Source organism: Nerophis lumbriciformis, linkage group LG26 (assembly GCF_033978685.3).
Source record: "Nerophis lumbriciformis linkage group LG26, RoL_Nlum_v2.1, whole genome shotgun sequence".
Taxonomy (NCBI): Eukaryota; Metazoa; Chordata; class Actinopteri; order Syngnathiformes; family Syngnathidae; genus Nerophis; species Nerophis lumbriciformis.
The window spans coordinates 36197501-36220000 of NC_084573.2; the positions used below are offsets into that span (position 1 = coordinate 36197501).

Here is a 22500-nt window from a genome sequence, read left to right on the forward strand (position 1 = left end):
TTTTCAAACAGGACAAAAATACGTCATTTCCCCCACCCCCATATTGTCCTAAAAATATTTTTCACACAAGCCAAAAATACGTCATTTTTCCCCCAATATTGTCCTAAAATATTTTTCAAACAAGCCAAAAATACGTAATTTTTCCCCCCCAATATTGTCCTAAAATATTTTTCAAACAAGCCAAAAATATGTTAGTTTTTTCCCAATATTGTACTAAAATATTTTTCAGACAAGCCAAATATTCGTCTTTTTTTTTTTAATTATTTTTCAAACAAGCCCAAAAATACATAATTTCCCCCCCCCAATATTGTCCTAAAATATTTTTTAAACAAGCCAAAAATATGTTATTTTTACCCCAATATTGTCCTAAAATATTTTTCAAACAAACCAAAAATGTATTTTTCCCCCAATATTGTCCTAAAATATTTTTCAAACAACTCAAAAATATGTAATTTTTCCCCCAATATTGTCCTAAGATATTTTTCAAACAAGCCAAAAATACGTCATTTTTTCCCCAATATTGTCCTAAAATATTTTTCAGACAAGCCAAAAATACGTCATTTTCCCCCCAATATTGCCCTAAAATATTTTTCAAACTAGCTAAAAATAAAAAATAAAAAATTCTAATTATTTTTCAAACAAGCTAAAGTCATTTTCGCCCCAATATTGTCCTAAAATCTTTTTCAAACAAGCCAAAAATACGTCTTTTTTTTTTTTCTAATTATTTTTCAAACAAGCCCAAAAATACGTCATTTTTCCCCCCCCGATATTGTCTTAAAATATTTTTCAAACAAGCCAAAAATACATAATTTTCCCCCCAATATTGTCCTAAAATATTTTTCAAACAAACCAAAAATACGTAATTTTTCCCCCCCAATATTGTCCTAAAATATTTTTCAGACAAGCCAAAAATACGTCATTTTCCCCCCAATATTGCCCTAAAATATTTTTCAAACTAGCTAAAAATAAAAAATAAAAAATTCTAATTATTTTTCAAACAAGCTAAAAATACGTCATTTTCGCCCCAATATTGTCCTAAAATCTTTTTCAAACAAGCCAAAAATACGTCTTTTTTTTTTTTTCTAATTATTTTTCAAACAAGCCCAAAAATACGTCATTTTTTCCCCCCCGATATTGTCCTAAAATATTTTTCAAACAAACCAAAAATTTCATTTTTTCCCCAATATTGTCCTAAAATATTTTTCCAACAAGCCAAAAATTTGTCATTTTTCCCCCAATATTGTCCTAAAATATTTTTCAGACAAGCAAAAAATACGTCATTTTTTCCCCCAATATTGTCCTAAAATATTTTTCAGACAAGCCAAAAATACGTCATTTTCCCCCCCAATATTGCCCTAAAATATTTTTCAAACTAGCTAAAAATAAAAAATAAAAAATTCTAATTATTTTTCAAACAAGCTAAAAATACGTCATTTTCGCCCCAATATTGTCCTAAAATCTTTTTCAAACAAGCCAAAAATACATCATTTTTTTCCCCCAATATTGTCCTAGAATATTTTTCAAACAGGACAAAAATACGTCATTTCCCCCACCCCCATATTGTCCTAAAAATATTTTTCACACAAGCCAAAAATACGTCATTTTTTCCCCCAATATTGTCCTAAAATATTTTTCAAACAAGCCAAAAATACATAATTTTCCCCCCCCAATATTGTCCTAAAATATTTTTCAAACAAGCCAAAAATATGTTAGTTTTTTCCCAATATTGTACTAAAATATTTTTCAGACAAGCCAAATATTCGTCTTTTTTTTTTTAATTATTTTTCAAACAAGCCCAAAAATACATAATTTCCCCCCCCAATATTGTCCTAAAATATTTTTTAAACAAGCCAAAAATATGTTATTTTTCCCCCAATATTGTCCTAAAATATTTTTCAAACAAACCAAAAATGTATTTTTTCCCCAATATTGTCCTAAAATATTTTTCAAACAACTCAAAAATATGTAATTTTTCCCCCAATATTGTCCTAAGATATTTTTCAAACAAGCCAAAAATACGTCATTTTTTCCCCAATATTGTCCTAAAATATTTTTCAGACAAGCCAAAAATACGTCATTTTCCCCCCAATATTGTCCTAAAATCTTTTTCAAACAAACCAAAAATGTATTTTTTCCCTAATATTGTCCTAAAATATTTTTCAAACAAGCCAAAAATACGTCTTTTTTTTTTTCTAATTATTTTTCAAACAAGCCCAAAAATACGTCATTTTACCCCAATATTGTCCTAAAATATTTTTCAAACAAACCAAAAATGTATTTTTTCCCCAATATTGTCCTAAAATATTTTTCAAACAACTCAAAAATATGTAATTTTTCCCCCAATATTGTCCTAAGATATTTTTCAAACAAGCCAAAAATACGTAATTTTTTCCCCAATATTGTCCTAAAATATTTTTCAAACAAGCTAAAAATACGTCATTTTCGCCCCCCAATATTGTCCTAAAATATTTTTCAAACAAGCTAAAAATTTCATTTTTCCCCCAATATTGTCCTAAAATCTTTTTCAAACAAACCAAAAATATATTTTTTTCCTTAATATTGTCCTAAAATATTTTTCAAACAAGCCAAAAATACGTCTTTTTTTTTTCTAATTATTTTTCAAACAAGCCCAAAAATACGTCATTTTTCCCCCCAATGTTGTCCTAAAAGAGTTTTCAAACAAGCCAAAAATACGTAATTTTTCCCCCAATATTGTCCTCAAATATTTTTCAAACAAGCCAAAAATACATAATTTCCCCCCCCAATATTGTTTTAAAATATTTTTCAAACAAGCCAAAAATATGTTAGTTTTTTCCCAATATTGTACTAAAATATTTTTCAGACAAGCCAAATATTCGTCTTTTTTTTAAAATTATTTTTCAAACAAGCCCAAAAATACATAATTTCCCCCCCCAATATTGTCCTAAAATATTTTTTAAACAAGCCAAACATATGTTTTTTTTCCCCCCAATATTGTCCTAAAATATTTTTCAGACAAGCCAAAAATATGTCATTTTCCCCCCCAATATTGTCCTAAAATATTTTTCAAACAAGCCAAAAATAAAAAATAAAAATTTCTAATTATTTTTCAAACAAGCCCAAAAATATGTCATTTTTCCCCCCAATATTGTCCTAAAATCTTTTTCAAATAAACCAAAAATTTCTTTTTTTCCCTAATATTGTCCTAAAATATTTTTCAAACAAGCCAAAAATACGTCTTTTTTTTTTTCTAATTATTTTTCAAACAAGCCCAAAAATACGTCATTCCCCCCCCAATATTGTCTTAAAATATTTTTCAAACAAGCCAAAAGTATGTTATTTTCCCCCAATATTGTCCACAAATATTTTTCAGACAAGCCAAAAATATGTCATTTTTCCCCCCAATATTGTCCTAAAATATTTTTCAAACAAGCCAAAAATAAAAAATAAAAATTTCTAATTATTTTTCAAACAAGCCCAAAAATACGTCATTTTTTTCTTTTTCAAACAAGCTAAAAATATGTAATTGTTCCCCCAATATTGTCCTAAAATCTTTTTCAAACAAACCAAAAATTTCTTTTTTTTCCCTAATATTGTCCTAAAATATTTTTCAAACAAGCCAAAAATACGTCTTTTTTTTTTTCTAATTATTTTTCAAACAAGCCCAAAAATACGTAATTTTTTCCCCCCCGATATTGCCTTAAAATATTTTTCAAACAAACCAAACATTTTATTTTTCCCCCAATATTGTCCGAAAATATTTTTCAAACAAGCCAAAAATACGTTATTTTTCCCCCAATAGTGTCCGAAAATATTTTTTTGTCTAAATGTGGCTCCCCGAGGCAAAATAATAGCCCAGGCCTGGCCTAAAAGGTCAAACCAAATAATGTATGTTAAAATAAGACAACTTCTTTTGTTAAAACTTTGATAGTTGTATGATTTCAGAGGTTCCACTGTACTTGGAATTATATAAACACACACTCACACACACACACACACACACACACACACACACACACACACACACACACACACACGTGGATTGTGATGCTGTAGTCTATAATAAGAGCTCCAAGTGGAGTGCCAAGAGCCGACCGCTGGGCCGCTTTGTTTGCTCAGCTTCTCCCGGTGAAGCCGTAAAAATGAAGGGAAACAATTAGCAGATAACCTCGTCACTTTGCACATTCTTTCTTCTTTGTTCACTTTCTTTTTAATGTCTCCGCCCGGTGCTGATGCTCCATAATGAGGCCGGGTGTTCAGGTAGTTAAAAAAAAAAAAATCCTTTCTTTTCCAGAATGGGAGGAAAGACTGCACGGACGGAGCACACACCCTGAGGTGAGGGAAGGAGCCCGCGGACCCCCCGTCACGGCACACGCCGGGAAGAGGGCGGCGGTGAAACGCTCGCTTCCTGCTGATTTTGCTCTTCTCTCTCTTCTCATCCCGTCCTCACAACAGGAAGTCATCCGATGGAAACAAGCGGTCTTCGGCTAAGGGTGCTAAAGCTAACGCGACGGCCGCAAGGGGACAAGGAGGGGACGGGGCGAGGGAGGAAGGGAGGGAGGTGTGAGGGGGGTTTGATGGCGGTGGTCTCCTCTTGGGTCGCGCTTCGGGGGCAGCGGGCGGCACGAGAGGCAGGATGTTATGGTTTATTCAGCCCAGGAGTGGACAAGGTGCGCCTTGCCCTCAGCGCCAACATCAGCGTGATTTATAGCGGCGCTGGCAGACGCGTCTGTCCACAGGGGGAAGTCTTTGAACGTGCCGGGGGTCCACTGTGTGTGTTTTTATGTGGAAAATAATTAGCGGGACGACACACAGCACGGTTTTAAATGAGGCCATGCGATTCATTCCTTACTTGGACACTTGTTGCTAGGCAGATTTCATACAGATCAGTCATAACAAGATGATAAAAGGGGAATAAATGTCCACCTATTCTAACTTAACTGACAATATAAAATACATATCATAAAGAAAAACTGCATTTAATGTGTGTCCATCCATCCATTTTCTACCGATTGTCCCTTTTGGGCTTCAACGTCTGCTTATTCCGTATTTGAAAACGTCGGGAAGTCTGCTGTGATTAGTTCCATCAGACAAAAACAAAAATAAGGCAGTCGAACGGTAAACCAGTAGTTAGTAGTTAGTAGTTAGTTGTTTTCTTTGGGTTTTTTTTAGAACGATCGAGTGCGGGGTTTTTCAACTTGCGGACTGGGGACCAAATCCGACCTGAGATTGACACCATTCTGGCCCCCCGCGTTCGGTTCTCAACTTGGTAGACAAATATTTTTGCAGCAAATATTGTCCTACAATATTTTTCAAATAAGCCAAAAATACATCTTTTTTTTTTTCTAATTATTTTTCAAACAAGCCCAAAAATACGTAATTTTTTCCCCCCAATATTGTCCTAAAATATTTTTCAAACAAGCCAAAAATATGTAATTTTTTCCCCCAATATTGTCCAAAAATATTTTTCAAACAAGCCAAAAATAGGTAATTTTTTCCCCAATATTGTCCTAAAATATTTTTCAAACAAGCCAAAAATATGTAATTTTTTCCTCCCAATATTGTCCTAAAATATTTCCAAACAAGCCAAAAATATGTCATTTTCCCCCCAATATTGTCTTAAAATATTTTTCAAATATATGTAATTTTTTTCCCAATATTGTCCTAAATTATTTTTCCAACTAGCCAAAAATACGTAATTTTTTCCCCCAATATTGTCCTAAAATATTTTTCAAACAAGCCAAAAATACGTCATTTTTTTTACTCAATTATTTTTCAAACAAGCTAAAAATATGCCATTTTCCTCCAATATTATACTAAAATATTTTTCATACGAGCCAAAAGTAAGATTTTTTCCCCCAATATTGTCCTAAAATATTTTTCAAACAAGCCAAAAATACGTAATTTTTCCCCCCAATATCATTCTAAAATATTTTTCAAACAAGCTAAAAATACGTTATTTGTTCACAATTTTGTCCTAAAATATTTTTCAAACAAGCCAAAAAAAAAAAAAAAAATCACAATATTGTCCTAAAATATTTTTCAAACAAGCCAAAAATACAGAAATAATTCGCAATATTGTCCTAAAATATTTTTCAAACAAGCCAAAAATACGGCATTTTCCCCCCCAATATTGTCCGAAAATATTTTTCAAACAAGCCAAAAATACATAATTTCTTCCCCAATATTGTCCTAAAATATTTTCAAACAAGCCAAAAATACGTAATTTTGTTCCCCCCAATTTTTTTCTAAACAAGCCAAAAATACGTTATTTGTTCCGAATATTGTCCTAAAATATTTTTCAAACAAGCCAAAAATACAGAAATAATTTCGCAATATTGTCCTAAAATATTTTTCAAACAAGCCAAAAATACATAATTTTTTCCCCAATATTGTCCTAAAATATTTTCAAACAAGCCAAAAATACGTAATTTTGTTCCCCCCAATTTTTTTCTAAACAAGCCAAAAATACGTCATTTTTTCCCAATATTGTCCTAAAATATTTTTCAAACAAGCCAAAAATACGTCATTTTTCCCCAATTTTGTTCTAAAATATTTTCAAACAAGCCAAAAATACGTCATTCCCCCCGCCCCAATTATTTTTCTAACAAGCCAAAAATACATAATTTTCTCCCCAATATTGTCCTCAAATATTTTTCTAACAAGCCAAAAATACATAATTTTTTCCCCAATATTGTCCTAAAATATTTTTCAAACAAGCCAAAAATACGTCATTTTTCCCCAATTTTGTTCTAAAATATTTTCAAACAAGCCAAAAATACATCATTCCCCCCGCCCCAATTATTTTTCTAACAAGCCAAAAATACATAATTTTCTCCCCAATATTGTCCTAAAATATTTTTCTAACAAGCCAAAAATACATAATTTTTCCCCAATATTGTCCTAAAATATATTTCAAACAAGCCAAAAATTTGTCATTTTTCCCCAATTTTGTTCTAAAATATTTTCAAACAAGCCGAAAATACGTCATTTTTTCCCCAAATTTTTTTTCTAACAAGCCAAAAATATGTAATTGTTTCCCAATATTACCCTAAAATATTTTCAAATAAGCCAAAAATACGTAATTTCCCCCCTCCCCCCAATTATTTTTCTAACAAGCCAAAAATACATAATTTTTCCCCCATATTGTCCTAAAATATTTTTCTAACAAGCCAAAAATACATCATTTCTTCCCCAATATTGTCCTAAAATATTTGTCAAACAAGCCAAAAATACGTAATTTTTCCCCAATTTTGTTCTAAAATATTTTCAAACAAGCCAAAAATACGTCATTTTTTCCCCAAAATGTTTTTCTAACAAGCCAAAAATACGTCATTTTTTCCCCCAAATTTTTTTCTAACAAGCCAAAAATACGTCATTTTTCCCCAATATTGTCCTAAAATATTTTTCAAACAAGCCAAAAATACGTAATTTTTCCCCAATTTTGTTTTAAAATATTTTCAAACAAGCCAAAAATACGTCATCCCCCCCCCAATTATTTTTCTAACAAGCCAAAGATACATAATTTTTTCCCCAATATTGTCCTAAAATATTTTTCTAACAAGCCAAAAATACATAATTTTTTCCCCAATATTGTCCTAAAATATTTTTCAAACAAGCCAAAAATTTGTCATTTTTCCCCAATTTTGTTCTAAAATATTTTCAAACAAGCCAAAAATACGTCATTTTTTCCCCCAATTTTTTTTTCTAACAAGCCAAAAATACGTCATTTTTCCCAATATTGTCCTAAAATATTTTTCAAACAAGCCAAAAATACGTAATTTTTTCCCCCTAATATTTTTCAAACAAGCCAAAAATACGTCATTTTTCCCCCCCAAATTTTTTTCTAACAAGCCAAAAATTTGTAATTGTTTCCCAATATTATCCTAAAATATTTATAAATAAGCCAAAAATACATCATTCCCCCCCTCCAATTATTTTTCTAACAAGCCACAAATATATAATTTTTTCCCCAATATTGTCCTAAAATATTTTTCAAACAAGCCAAAAATATGTAATTTTTCCCCAATATTGTTCTAAAATATTTTTTAAAGAAGCCAAGCAATCCTAAAATATTTTTCAAACAAGCCAAGCCATTTTTTTCCCCAATATTGTCCTAAAATATTTTTCAAACAAGCCAAAAATATGTCATTTTCCCCCCCAATATTGTCATAAAATATTTTTCAAACTAGCCAAAAATACCTAATTTTTCCCCAATATTGTCCTAAAATATTTTTCAAACAAGCTAAAAATACGTCATTTTTTTCCCCCCAATCATGTGCTAAAATATTTTTCAAACAAGCCAAAAATACTTCTTTTTTTTTCAGAATCTGTTCCAGTGTCAAACTATCTCCCCCAGTGTAACATTCTTAACTGTCCTATAAGGCAGTGGTCCACAACCTTTTTGTAACTGCGGACCGGTCAACGCTCGTAATGTTTTTTTGTTTTTTTGGGGGGTTTTTTGTCATAAAAAAATACAATCATGTGTGCTTACGGACTGTATCCCTGCAGACTGTATTGATATATATTGATATATAATGTAGGAACCACAATATTAATAACAGAAAGAAACAACCCTTTTGTGTGAATGAGGAGGGAGGTTTTTTGGGTTGGTGCACTAATTGTAAGTGTATCTTTAAATTTCTTGTGCGGCCCGGTACCAATCGATCCACGGACCGGTACCGGGCCGTGGCCCGGTGGTTGGGGACCACTGCTATAAGGCATTTGATATACTCTATCATTCAAGGATTGTATTTCTACCACTAATTATGTCTATAATTGCATCTAATAATCCCATACATGTCTTGTGATTGCAGACTCAACACGCAAGCCTATTGGACGATAGCTCTGCCCTCCCCCTGACCTCCCCTTATAGCGCCCCCGCCCCTTGACTGAAAAGGTCAGCGAGGGGTCACGACAGGTCACGAGCGAAAGGCCGCGCACGAGCACAGACAGCCGGGGACGGTGTCGGGGGAGGTCAGAGGTCACCAGCGCCGCACGGGCCGGACAAGAGGGTGCCAACAGGTACGCCATGTGTTGCAGGCAGAGCACTACAACGTACGCGGGGAGGAGAGGTGCTTTAATGTATGGATACTCAGCGCCTGATTGTAATTGTCTCCTCACAGCGCCGTCGTCTGAGCCATTGAACATGAGTTGTGCCTCGTTTAAAGCACATTTGGGATGACAACATTCTATAATGAATGTAAAAAATAGTCCGTTCCGGGGTCAAAAACTGCACCTGTACAGAGGAGGCTTTAAGTCACATTTGAACATTCCATTCAAGTGTAAAAAGACGTCGTATTGGTTGTTATTTCAACCAATCTGGCGCCATAGGCAAGATTTTAGGTGGCGCCCCCCCCCACATCGGCAGTGAAGTGTATATACTCACAAGAAACCGAATAGCTTTGTCTTTGACCTTTTTTTTTTTTTTTACTTACAACTATACCTAATATATAAAGGGGTGGAAAAGTGACTATTACCTGCAGGGCAAACATTAGCTAACCAGAAGGCAATAACAATGTAAACAAAAAACACCTGCTTAAAAGATCTAATACAAATGTCCCTGAGGAATGTAAGGTGGGAGTACTGTAATTACCTAAAGTTACATTATTATTGCCCCCTCCACAATATTAACCCGACGTTAAAACAGTTTTCTCCTCCTCTTCTTTTCTCTTTTTTCCTTCCCTGAGCACCTGACAGTTTTGGCCGTTTTGACATCTTGTGTTGATTTTTTTGATGTGGTGACGTCCACAAAGAGTCATGATACGGGAAGGGAGGGGGCGCACATAATAGTACCAACTTTTTTTTTCTTTTTTTTCTCCAACTATACCTAATATATAAAGGGGTGGAAAAGTGACTATTACCTGCAGGGCAAACATTAGCTAACCAGAAGGCAAATAACAATGTAAACAAAAAACACCTGCTTAAAAGATCTAATACAAATGTCCCTGAGGAATGTAAGGTAGGAGTACTGTAATTACCTAACGTTACATTATTATTGCCCCCTCCACAATATTAACCCGACGTTAAAACAGTTTCTCCTCCTCTTCTTTTCTCTTTTTTCTTCCCTGAGCACCTGACAGTTTTGGCCGTTTTGACATCTCGTGTTGATTTTTTGATGTGGTGACGTCCACAAAGAGTCATGATACGGGAAGGGAGGGGGCGCACATAATAGTACCAACTTTTTTTTTTTTCTTTTTCTCCAACTATACCTAATATATAAAGGGGTGGAAAAGTGACTATTACCTGCAGGGCAAACATTAGCTAACCAGAAGGCAAATAACAATGTAAACAAAAAACACCTGCTTAAAAGATCTAATACAAATGTCCCTGAGGAATGTAAGGTGGGAGTACTGTAATTACCTAACGTTACATTATTATTGCCCCCTCCACAATATTAACCCGACGTTAAAACAGTTTTCTCCTCCTCTTCTTTTCTCTTTTTTCCTTCCCTGAGCACCTGACAGTTTTGGCCGTTTTGACATCTCGTGTTGATTTTTTTGATGTGGTGACGTCCACAAAGAGTCATGATACGGGAAGGGAGGGGGCGCACATAATAGTACCAACTTTTTTTTTTTTTTTTTTTTCTCCAACATTTGTGGCACTGGCGTGGCGCCCCCCCTGATGGACGGCGCCCTTAGCATTTGCCTATACGGCCTATGCCACGGGCCGGCCCTGCTGAGCAGCCAGGACGGCGACGTGTACTATTTTGGTGGTCATTCCCGCTTTTCATCATTTTGCACACAATTAGAACATTCTAGTTAAATGTGTGGATTCAATGAGAGCAATACAGTTGAATAACAATTTGTGTAAAGTCCTGTTGACAGGTGAGAGGTCATCCTTGAGCAAACTTTGTCCCCCCCCCAACACCACGCATGCGCACGTCCCTCCCGTGTGAGAGATAAAGAGAGAGATAAAAAAAACACGCACAGGAGACGCCGAGGGGGGTGTTTGACTTTGACTAAGTCACTGACACCCGCTCTTGTTTTTTTTTGGGTTTTTTTCCAATGACGTCATGCAGTCTTATACTTCCGGCCGCGTAAACCTGGCACGTGCGCTGGAGGCGACGTGTACGCGCGGGAAAAAAAAAAAAAAAAAAGCACACACTGGAGCGCGCCCCCGCAGAATTCCACTCAAACATTTCTCCTTTTAAATATATTTTTTTCTAATATTACTAATACTTCCCTGTTTTTTTTTTTTAATGGTTAGAAATAAAATGCGCATCTTTAATTTAAAAAAAAAACATTAATTGAAGTTTTTTTTTTTTTTTTTTTTTTTTTTTTTACCGTAACTGTTCTAATATGCGCTCATGTGTTGGTTTCTCCAACAGGAGCATGCAAATAAGGCATATTTGAATGAGCGCATAAAACACGCACGCCATAATCACCACTATAGTTGTATAGCCTAGAAAAAAAAAGAAAAGAAAAAAAACACTGGATGTGGGTCACGGAGGCCCACGTCCACTCTGCCAGCTCCCACTGCCAAGAAATAACATTGTGCGCAAATTGTTACTTTATTTGTTTTAACACCCTTGTTAAAGTGCACAATCATTTTTTTTTTTGGATTGCCACCGTCATAAAATATTATTATTAATGTAGGTAATATTTTGTTGGTTTATTCTGCAGCTCTTGTGTTGGATTGTAGATTTCACGTTGCGGGGCTTTAGTGTAGGATTTTTGTGGTGTTTAAAAAAAAAAAAAAATAAATAAAAAATGAAGTGGTGGACACGTCGTCCAATAAGGACTCAGACGCCTACTCTTCGTCCTCATCATCCTCCCCGAACCTTTTCATTCTGGGACCCAAAGACCTCTCCGGAACAAAACAGCTTTTAAGCACACGCATGCGCGCGCACACTCCGCTAATACAATAGTCTAGAGGATGAAAAAAAAAATGGGACAAATAATGTCAACAATGTTATGCATAAAAAAAAAAGCAGGGATCGAATAAGGTAATGTTTAATATGAATGATGGAATAAAATGGCAGCGTATTCCTCTGGGAGCAATATTGTTTCCCGCGGCCTGCCCTCTTTTTTTCTTTTTTTTTTCTTTTACTGTTGGGCCAATTTCTAATAAATATGTCAGTCCCTTCAATTCACATTTCATCAGCTGCGGCCCATAATAACTTTTTAAAAATAAATCCACCTGTAGGTCGAGTTAAAAAACACCAACTTTTTTTCTTTCTTTTTTTTTTTTTTTTTTTTTTTTTAAATAACAAAAAAAAAAAACCCAGCTTTAATTTTTCGTTTTGTTCCAAAAAGTGCACCCGAGGGAGAGGATGGGAAGAACCGGGAATGACGCAGGCCGGTTTTTAGGGACTGCGCCAGAGAGAGGAAAAATAAAGTGTGCTTGCTGACTTGGTAATAGAATAGAATAGAATCGACTTTTATTGTCATTATTACAGTGAACAAAGAACAACGAAATTGGAGCAGATCCCCTAAGGTGGCATACACAATAATTTAGTAATATAAATAGTAAAAAAAAAAGGAAGATATTTATCTATATATATGTATATATACAATAATGTAGTAATATAAATAGTAAAAAAGAAGATATTTATCTATATATATAAATAAATGATATCAATTATCATTTATTTATCATTTATCTATATATATGTATATATACAATAATTTAGTAATAAAAAAAGATAAAAAAGAAGATATTTATCTATATATATATGTATATATACAATAATTTAGTAATATAAATAGTAAAATAAGAAGATATTTATCTATATATATGTATATAAGATAAGATAAGATAAAAAAGAAGATATTTATCTATATATATATGTATATATACAATAATTTAGTAATATAAATAGTAAAATAAGAAGATATTTATCTATATATGTATATATACAATAATTTAGTAATAAAAAAAGATAAAAAAGAAGATATTTATCTATATATATATGTATATATACAATAATTTAGTAATATAAATAGTAAAAAAAGATAAAAAAGAAGATATGTATCTATATATATGTATATATCCATGCATATGCATGTATATACATATATATATATATATATATATATATATATATACACACATACACAATATTTTATTTTAAAAAATAGGGTTGTTTTCGCAAAATGTGAATGACTCTTTTTTTTAAATACTAATAATAAGTCCGTTACAAAATTATATTTTAAATGGTGCAATAACACCAATAGGAATTCCACCTGTTGTTAATATCGACATGCAAAAAATCATACATTTAATATGGTTGTTCCATTTTGGAGCTAAAAGCGAAAATGACGCTAATAAAAAATAATAACTGAAATGTGGTGCGTTCACGGCTTCAGATAAACGCGTTCATTTCTTATTCGAATACATCGACGCGCACATGGCTCGAGATAATTCCACATTTTTGAAGCAGCGGTATAAACACGAACGAACAAGCAAAAACATCGAAATAAAAATGAGTGTTAAATCAATATTAAAAAAAAAAAAGTGCATGATTCTTACTGTGACGGAAGAAAATGGTTTGAATTTTTTTTTCTGTAGGGCGGGGGTGTGAGGAAAAGAGGTGGTGGGGGTCCCACAGTGGTCCCGCGGCTCAAGTTCAGTGCGTGGATGTCCTGCACGCTGGAAGGCATGATGGGGGTGGAGGTGGAGGAGGAGGTGGAGGAGGGGGGGTGGGCCGCCGCCGCCGCTCTTATTGGTGCGCTGCCACGGTTACATCACGCGTCCGTCGGCCGTGACGCGCTGGCGTCTTCCTGCTTCCTTCAGCCGCGTCTTCAAGTGGGATCTCTTGTAGCGGCCGGGGAGGAGCGCGCCACTGCATCCATCGCTCTTCTCCCTCTCTCTCTCTCTCCCTCTCTCTCCCTCTCGCTCATGTTCTCCGGAGCTCGCTCACTCTTTGTGCTTCCCGCTTGGCGGTAGATGAAGACAGCCGGTGCGTAAAAAAAAAAAAAATAAATAAAAAAATCGCATCTTCCAGGCGTTTTTTTTTTTAATTTATTTTTTAAATTCCAGATTTATCCAAGACGGCGATCTATTTTTTTTTTTTCTTTTCTTTTTTTTATAATTTAAAAAGTGGATCACCTCGTCGTCCTCCTTCCTCTTCTCGTCATCAGCATCAACTGCGGGGTAAGTGAGCGATACCTCCCCTCTGCATGTGCGCGGTGGGCGGTCAGAAAAAAAACTTAAAAAAAAAATAAATAAATAAATAAAACGAACGTTAACAGTTAAAATAATCCGCGTTAGGCATGAATCAACTTTTTTTTTTTATTGCTTTGGTGCTTTTATTTTGGTAAACTTGTTTCGTTTTTTGCAAAGTTGCATGTAAGTTGTGTTGTCAATAATATTTTCCTATATATCAAAGTTTGTTTTAATCTAATCTGAAGCTTTTTGTAATAGAAAGTTTGATGTGTGTGTGTGTGTGTGTGCGTGCGCAGAGACAGGTGCTAGGTCCCAAAAGACAGGTGCTAGTAGTGCACGGTGACTATTTCCAGCTCATTGTTTAAAAGCTCCTGGTGGTGATCAAGTTTTTTTTTTGTTTTTTTTTGTGTGTGTGTGTGTCTCCTTCTCTATATCTCCTGTCTGAGCTGTTTTAATACTAATGTCAAAGAAGTGCATGCTGGGACAAAATCCAAAGCTTTACTTTGCAAAAAAAAGTACTCTATTTTTCAATAGGGAGGGGGGGGGGGGTCGCTTCACTTAACCCCTTTCTCCCGTCTGGAAAATATGTTGTTTATTGTGCGCTTTTGTCGGTTATTAATGTTGTGTCTTTCTGTCAGAAATTTTGTGTATCATTTATGTTAGGTTAAAACTCTATTTTTTACTCAAGTCAAATGAATGTGAGTGTATTAAAACAATGTATTTTTTATTTTTTTAAAACACTTAAAAATTGCATTATTTCTATTTAGTTAAATAGATTTTTTTCCTGTCATTGAGCGCCTTTTTTTTTTTTTTTTTTTTTAGTGCTTTAAGTCGCTCCTTGCTGCGGTTTGACCCGTGCGACCTATTCATTTAAGCAGAATTAAGTGCCCTTGCCAGATGAAAAGACGAAATGAAACAATAACTAAAAGACGCTCAAGGCTGGCGACCAAAATCAAATCGGCCTTTTTTTTTTTTTTTGCTTTTTTTTCTCTTCATTGTCGCCTTATTGATTCACACAGACTAGAATAGTTTGTGGAAGGTATACCGAATAATGTTCGAAAGGAAGCTGGTCCGTCCAATTAATAGCGCGCGCAAACATGGAAATGAGGACAAAGTACTTAAGTCATTATCATAATTTTATGCTGCTTTGTGTCGCGTGGGAACTGGTTCAGTGTCACGCGCCGTGTAACGGGGGACAGGATAAAAAATGTAGGACTTTGCCCTCGGAATGTCCAGGCGAAGGCCTAATTCCCATTCCCCCATAATCCACCGTCATTGGTCTATTTCACTATCAAATGGGCGAAAGGGGGGGGGACGCGCCTGGTCGCTATCAGTGTGTACTTTATGTCTCCTGGTTTTTCTTAGTTGTCCCTCACTCTTAATTTATTTGATCCCTTCCCTTGCGCAGGTTTATTCAGAGTCTCTGATCCGAGGGACGGACTGCTTTTGTGGGAGATGGCCCAATAGCAGCAGCCCGTGATGCCGGACCATGACAGCGACTCCCTCCTGAACAGACAGACCAAGCGAAGACGTGTGGACATCGGTGTGAAGAGGACCGTGGGCAGCGCCGTCTCCGCCGCAGCGACAGCAACCACTGATAACATTGCCCGCGCCAAAGCAGCCATTTTTAGTGCCATGAACTCCCTGAGTGCCCACTCCCACCACGGGTCGGACGCCGACTCCATGGAGTGCTCCGTGGTGCAGCCGCACGGGGGGTCCGGCGCGGTGTCAGCCGGCGACAGCGAGTCGAAGTCCAACGTGCTGCGGAAGCTACTGAAGCGGGCCAACTCGTACGAGGACGCCATGATGCCCTTCCCTGGCACGACTATCATCTCCCAGCTGCTGAAGAACAACCTGGCTAAAAACGGCGGGGGGCCGGATCGAGGCGAAAGAGTTGACACCAGCTTCCCCGGGTCGGGGCTCTCCACGACAAGCTCAGACGCGCACCAAGAAGACGCCTGCAGCAATTCCTCCCAAGAAAGCACCCCTCAGGAATGTCTGTCCCCTTTCGGCCGGCCCCCCGGCCTGGGGGCCTTTGACCTGGAGCGTCTGAACGATGAGCACCTGCGCGCCAAGCGAGCCCGCGTGGAGAACATCATCCGCGGCATGAGCCACTCCCCGAGCGTGGTGCTGCCGGCGTCCTCTCGGCACGAGCGCGACCACGACATGGACCGGGAAATGGATCTGGAGTGCCCGCCACCGCAGTCTCAGCGGCAGGCACCCGGCAGCCCCCAGGTGTGCGGCGGCGGCAACAGTCGGGAGAATAAGCGCAAGCAGCGTCTGCCCCAGCAGCAGCAGCAGAGCTTCACCCAGCTGGTGTGTCAAAGGAAGGAGCAGAAGCAGGAGGAGCGCAGACAACTGAAGCTGCAGCTGGAGGACATGCAGAAGCAGCTGCGCCAGCTCCAGGAGAAGTTCTTTCAGATCTACGATTCCACGGACGACTCCGAGCACAACGACGTAGGAAACCTGTCCGAGGACAGCCCGGTGAGGTCCGACAACGGCGGCGGAGACGACCTGCGTTCTGACAATGAGATGTCCGACTTGGACCCGGGCCACTTCCTGGATCGGGCCCGGGCGTTGCTTCAAGAGCAGGCTCTGCTGGGGGAAAGAGAGAAGCCAAGGCGGGACGGAGTCAACCGGAGCAAAGGGCAGGCGGGTCCGGGCGCCTCGGTGCACGCGGAAGGCAAACAGCTGGCAGAAACACTGAAGCAGGAACTTAACTCGGCGATGACCCAGGTGGTGGACACCGTGGTGAAGGTGTTCGCCAAGCCTCCACGCCCCACACCCCAGCAGGCTTTCCCCCCACTTTCTTTACCGCCTGAAAGGTTCTCCACCGTGGTCAATGGGGACAACCCCAACTTCCACACCACCAACCAGAGGCTGCAGTGCTTTGGCGACGTCATCATTCCTAATCCGCTGGACTCCTTCACCGGCATCCCCGGCATTCCAAGTGCCGCCAACGACCAAACCGAGGCGCTGCCGTTAGTCGTGAGAAAGACGCCCAGTGAGCACCACCACCACCACCAGTCCTCCGCTGTGGGCGCCCACGGCGGTCACCACCACCCGTCCCTTCACCCCTCTTCACTTTCCGCCTCCATGGGCTTCAGCCCCCCATCCTTCCGACACCCGTTCCCCCTGCCTCTCATGGGCTACCCTTTCCAGAGTCCCCTGGGCCCGCCCCCAGGCGGCTACCTGGGCAAGGAGCGCTCCTCGCCAGACTCCATGGACCTTTCCCGGGAGACCACCAGCCTGAGGACCAAGATGGCATCCGGGCACCACCTGGGGCACCACCACCGCTCCTGCTCGCCAGCGCACCCCGGCAGCACGGCGGAGGCCCTCTCCCTCTCGCTCATCAAGTCCGAGTGCGGCGACCTCCAAGACATGTCTGACATCTCGCCATACTCGGGCAGCAATGTATCCTTTCAAAGTGAGTGTGAGTTAAAGGTACAAACCCCGTTTCCGTATGAGTTGGGAAATTGTGTTAGAACGGAATACAATGATTCAGTTGACATATTTGATGTTGAAACTGATAAATATTTTTTTTGTTGCAAATAATCATTAACTTTAGAATTTGATGCCAACAACACGTGACAAAGAAGTTGGGAAAGGTGGCAATAAATACTGATAAAGTTGAGGAATGCTCATCAAACACTAATTACAGGTGAACAGGCAAATTGGGAACAGGTGGGTGCCATGATTGGGTATAAAAGTAGAATCCATGAAATGCTCAGTCATTCACAAACAAGGACGGGGCCGAGGGTCACCGCTTTGTCAAAAAATGCGTGAGCAAATTGTTGAACGGTTTAAGAAAACACTTTCTCAACCAGCTATTGCAAGGAATTTAGGGATTTCACCATCTGCGGTCCGTAATATCATCAAAGGGTTCAGAGAATCTGGAGAAATCGATCCCTCAGGCTGTACCGCATCAACAAGCGGCATCGGCGTGTAAAGGATATCACCACATGGGCTCAGGACCACTTCAGAAACCCACTGTCAGTAACTACGGTCGGTCGCTACATCTGTAAGTGCAAGTTAAAACTCTCCTATTCGAGGCGAAAAACCGTTTATCAACAACACCCGGAATCAGAATCAGTCGTTCACAAACAAGGATGGGGCCGAGGGTCACCGCTTTGTCAACAAATGCGTGAGCAAATTGTTGAACGGTTTAACGGATGGGGCGAGGGTCACCGCTTTGTCAACAATTGCGTGAGCAAATTGTTGAACAGTTTAAGAAAAACATTTCTCAACCAGCTATTGCAAGGAATTTAGGGATTTAAACCATCTACGGTCCGTAATATCATCAAAGGGTTCAGAGAATCTGGAGAAATCACCGCACGTAAAGCAGCTAAGCCCGTGACCTTCGACCCCTCAGGCTGTACCGCGTCAACAAGCGGCGTCGGTGTGTAAAGGATATCACCACATGGGCTCAGGAACACTTCAGAAACCCACTGTCAGTAACTACAGTCGGTCGCTACATCTGTAAGTGCAAGTTAAAAACTCTCCTATGCAAGGCGAAAACCGTTTATCAACAACACCCGGAATCAGAATCAGTCATTCACAAACAAGGATCACCACTTTGTCAACAAATGCGTGAGCAAATTGTTGTACAGTTTAAGAAAATTATTCTCAACCAGCTATTGCAAAAAAATATGGTATGCGGGTGTATTAGTGCCCGAGACATGGGTAACTTACACATCTGTGAAGGCACCATTAATGCTGAAAGGTACATGCAGGTTTTGGAGCAACATATGTTGCCATCCAAGCAACGTTACCATGGACGCCCCTGCTTATTTTAGCAAGACACGTGTTACATCAACGTGGCTTCATAGTAAAAGAGTGCGGGTACTAGACTTAAGCTGTACATCAAGCAAGAATGGGAAAGAATTCCACCTGAGAAGCTTCAAAAAATGTGTCTCCTCAGTTCCCAAACGTTTACTGAGTGTTGTTAAAAGGAAAGGCCATGTAACACAGTGGTGAACATGCCCTTTCCCAGCCATGAAATTCTAAGTTAATTATTATTTGCCAAAAAAAAACATCAAATATTTTGGGTTGAAAAAGGATTTGCAAATCATTGTATTCCGTTTATATTTACATCCAACACAATTTCCCAACTCATATGGAAACGGGGTTCCAAAGAGACAGGTGTGCATTCCCCAGCTCCAGTTTTTTTTTTTTTTTGTAAAACCATCCTAAGAAACTGTCGATGAATCACTTCTCTCCTCCCACTGCCGTCATCATCTCCATCTCCATCCTTCTTGTATTTATTTTTACATCCCTTACCTTTACCTTACCTTCTCCCGCGCGGCCTTTTCTTCCGATCTTCCGGCGTGAGTGCTTTTAAAAAGCTTTCTTATCTCATATCGCTTACTCAGACAGATTAGGTCCCCGTGACATTTTCTGCCCCAATTGCTTTTGTGGAAAAAAAAAAAAAAAAAGGAAAAAAAGAATGTCCTGCAAGAACAAGGAGGTAGATAGCATCCTAGAACTTGGCACACAATCCTCGCTTATAGTTTAACCCCGGGGTGCCCTGTGCCTAATCAATCAATGTTTATTTATATAGCCCTAAATCACAAGTGTCTCAAAGGGCTGCACAAGCCACAACGACATCCTCGGTACAGAGCCCACATAAGGGCAAGGAAAAACTCACCCCAGTGGGACGTCGATGTGAATGACTATGAGAAACCTTGGAGAGGACCGCATATGTGGGTAACCCCCCCTCTAGGGGAGACCGAATGCATAATAATATAATAATATTGTGAGAGTCCAGTTATGTATGATCTGATATGTCAGGCTTTTTATGTAGAGGGTTAAAAAAAATGTATGTATCACTTGCGATACGTTAGGCGTTTCAGGGTTAAACGAAAAACCAAACCGTCTTTTTATATGTAATTATTGCTCTTTGACATGTAAAAATAATAACTGATGATTTAGAGGGCTCAAAAACTTCTGTATCGTTTACGATACGTTAGGCGTTTCAGGGTTAAACGAAAAACCAAACCGTCTTTTTATATATAATTATTGCTCCTTGACATGTAAAAATAATAACTGATGATTTAGAGGGCTCAAAAACTTCTGTATCGTTTACGATACGTTTGGCGTTTCAGGGTTAAACGAAAACCAAACCGTCTTTTTATATATAATTATTGCTCTTTGACATGTAAAAATAATAACTGATGATTTAGAGGGCTCAAAAACGTCTGTATCGTTTACGATACGTTTGGCGTTTCAGGGTTAAACGAAAACCAAACCGTCTTTTTATATGTAATTATTGCTCTATGACATGTAAAAAAAGAAACTGATGATTTAAAGGGCTCAAAAACGTCTGTATCACTTATGATACGTTAGGTATTTTAGGGTTAAACGAAAGCCAAACCGTCTTTTTATATATAATTATTGCTCTTTGACATGTAAAAATAATAACTGATGATTTAGAGGGCTCAAAAACGTCTGTATCGTTTACGATACGTTTGGCGTTTCAGGGTTAAACGAAAAACCAAACCGTCTTTTTATATATAATTATTGCTCTTTGACATGTAAAAATAATAACTGATGATTTAGAGGGCTCAAAAACTTCTGTATCGTTTACGATACGTTTGGCGTTTCAGGGTTAAACGAAAAGCAAACCGTCTTTTTATATGTAATTATTGCTCTATGACATGTAAAAAAGAAACGGATGATTTAAAGGGCTCAAAAACTTCTGTATCGTTTACGATACGTTTGGCGTTTCAGGGTTAAACGAAAAACCAAACCGTCTTTTTATATATAATTATCGCTCTTTGACATGTAAAAATAATAACTGATGATTTAGAGGGCTCAGAAACTTCTGTATCGTTTACGATACGTTTGGCGTTTCAGGGTTAAACGAAAACCAAACCGTCTTTTTATATGTAATTATTGCTCTATGACATGTAAAAAAAAGAAACTGATGATTTAAAGGGCTCAAAAACGCCTGTATCACTTATGATACGTTAGGCGTTTCAGGGTTAAACGAAAAACCAAACCCATCCATCCATCCATCCATTTTCTACCGCTTATTCCCTTTGGGGTCGCGGGGGGCGCTGGAGCCTATCTCAGCTACAATCGGGCGGAAGGCGGGATACACCCTGGACAAGTCGCCACCTCATCGCAGGGAAAAACCAAACCGTCTTTTTATATATAATTATTGCTCTTTGACATGTAAAAATAATAACTGATGATTTAGAGGGCTCAAAAACTTCTGTATCGTTTACGATACGTTTGGCGTTTCAGGGTTAAACGAAAAACCAAACCGTCTTTTTATATATAATTATTGCTCTTTGACATGTAAAAATAATAACTGATGATTTAGAGGGCTCATAAACGTCTGTATCGTTTACGATACGTTTGGCGTTTCAGGGTTAAACGAACACCAAACCGTCTTTTTGTATGTAATTATTGCTCTTTGACATGTAAAAATAATAACTGATGATTTAGAGGGCTCAAAAACTTCTGTATCGTTTACGATACGTTAGGCGTTTCAGGGTTAAACGAAAAACCAAACCGTCTTTTTATATATAATTATTGCTCTTTGACATGTAAAAATAATAACTGATGATTTAGAGGGCTCAGAAACTTCTGTATCGTTTACGATACGTTTGGCGTTTCAGGGTTAAACGAAAAACCAAACCGTCTTTTTATATGTAATTATCGCTCTTTGACATGTAGAAATAATAACTGATGATTTAGAGGGCTCAAAAACTTCTGTATCGTTTACAATACGTTTGGTATTTCAGGGTTAAACGAAAAACCAAACCGTCTTTTTATATATAATTATTGCTCTTTGACATGTAAAAATAATAACTGATGATTTAGAGGGCTCAAAAACTTCTGTATCGTTTACGATACGTTAGGCGTTTCAGGGTTAAACGAAAAACCAAACCGTCTTTTTATATATAATTATTGCTCTTTGACATGTAAAAATAATAACTGATGATTTAGAGGGCTCAAAAACTTCTGTATCGTTTACGATACGTTTGGCTTTTCAGGGTTAAACGAAAAACCAAACCGTCTTTTTATATATAATTATTGCTCTTTGACATGTAAAAATAATAACTGATGATTTAGAGGGCTCAAAAACTTCTGTATCGTTTACGATACGTTTGGCGTTTCAGGGTTAAACGAAAACCAAACCGTCTTTTTATATGTAATTATTGCTCTATGACATGTAAAAAAAGAAACTGATGATTTAAAGGGCTCAAAAACTTCTGTATCACTTATGATACGTTAGGTATTTCAGGGTTAAACGAAAAACCAAACCGTCTTTTTATATGTAATTATTGCTCTTTGACATGTAAAAATAATAACTGATGATTTAGAGGGCTCAAAAACTTCTGTATCGTTTACGATACGTTTGGCGTTTCAGGGTTAAACGAAACCCAAACCGTCTTTTTATAT

General features: G+C 37.8%; 1 protein-coding gene and 1 long non-coding RNA gene across 3 annotated transcripts in view; both read left to right on the forward strand.

Annotated features, from left to right (window-relative positions):
- LOC140679850 (uncharacterized) overlaps window positions 1–4497 on the forward strand; it is a 163271-nt gene extending 158774 nt beyond the window's left edge. The window contains exon 3 of the long non-coding RNA XR_012051187.1: window positions 4274–4497. This is a non-coding gene — a long non-coding RNA (uncharacterized lncRNA). The remainder of the gene's footprint in view (window positions 1–4273) is intronic.
- A 4331-nt stretch (window positions 4498–8828) lies between these two features.
- The window catches only part of LOC133623679 (prospero homeobox protein 1-like), a 150935-nt gene continuing 137263 nt past the window's right edge, over window positions 8829–22500 (forward strand). Inside the window, exons 1-2 of one of the 2 annotated variants that reach the window (XM_072916291.1) lie at window positions 8829–9003; window positions 15497–17502. In XM_072916291.1, coding sequence (XP_072772392.1) covers window positions 15568–17502 — 1935 coding nt within the window. In that variant the 5' untranslated portion in view covers window positions 8829–9003; window positions 15497–15567. Of the gene's footprint in view, window positions 9004–13625; window positions 14077–15496; window positions 17503–22500 lie in introns of those variants that run through there. The other variant, XM_061986966.2, reaches the window with a different exon arrangement.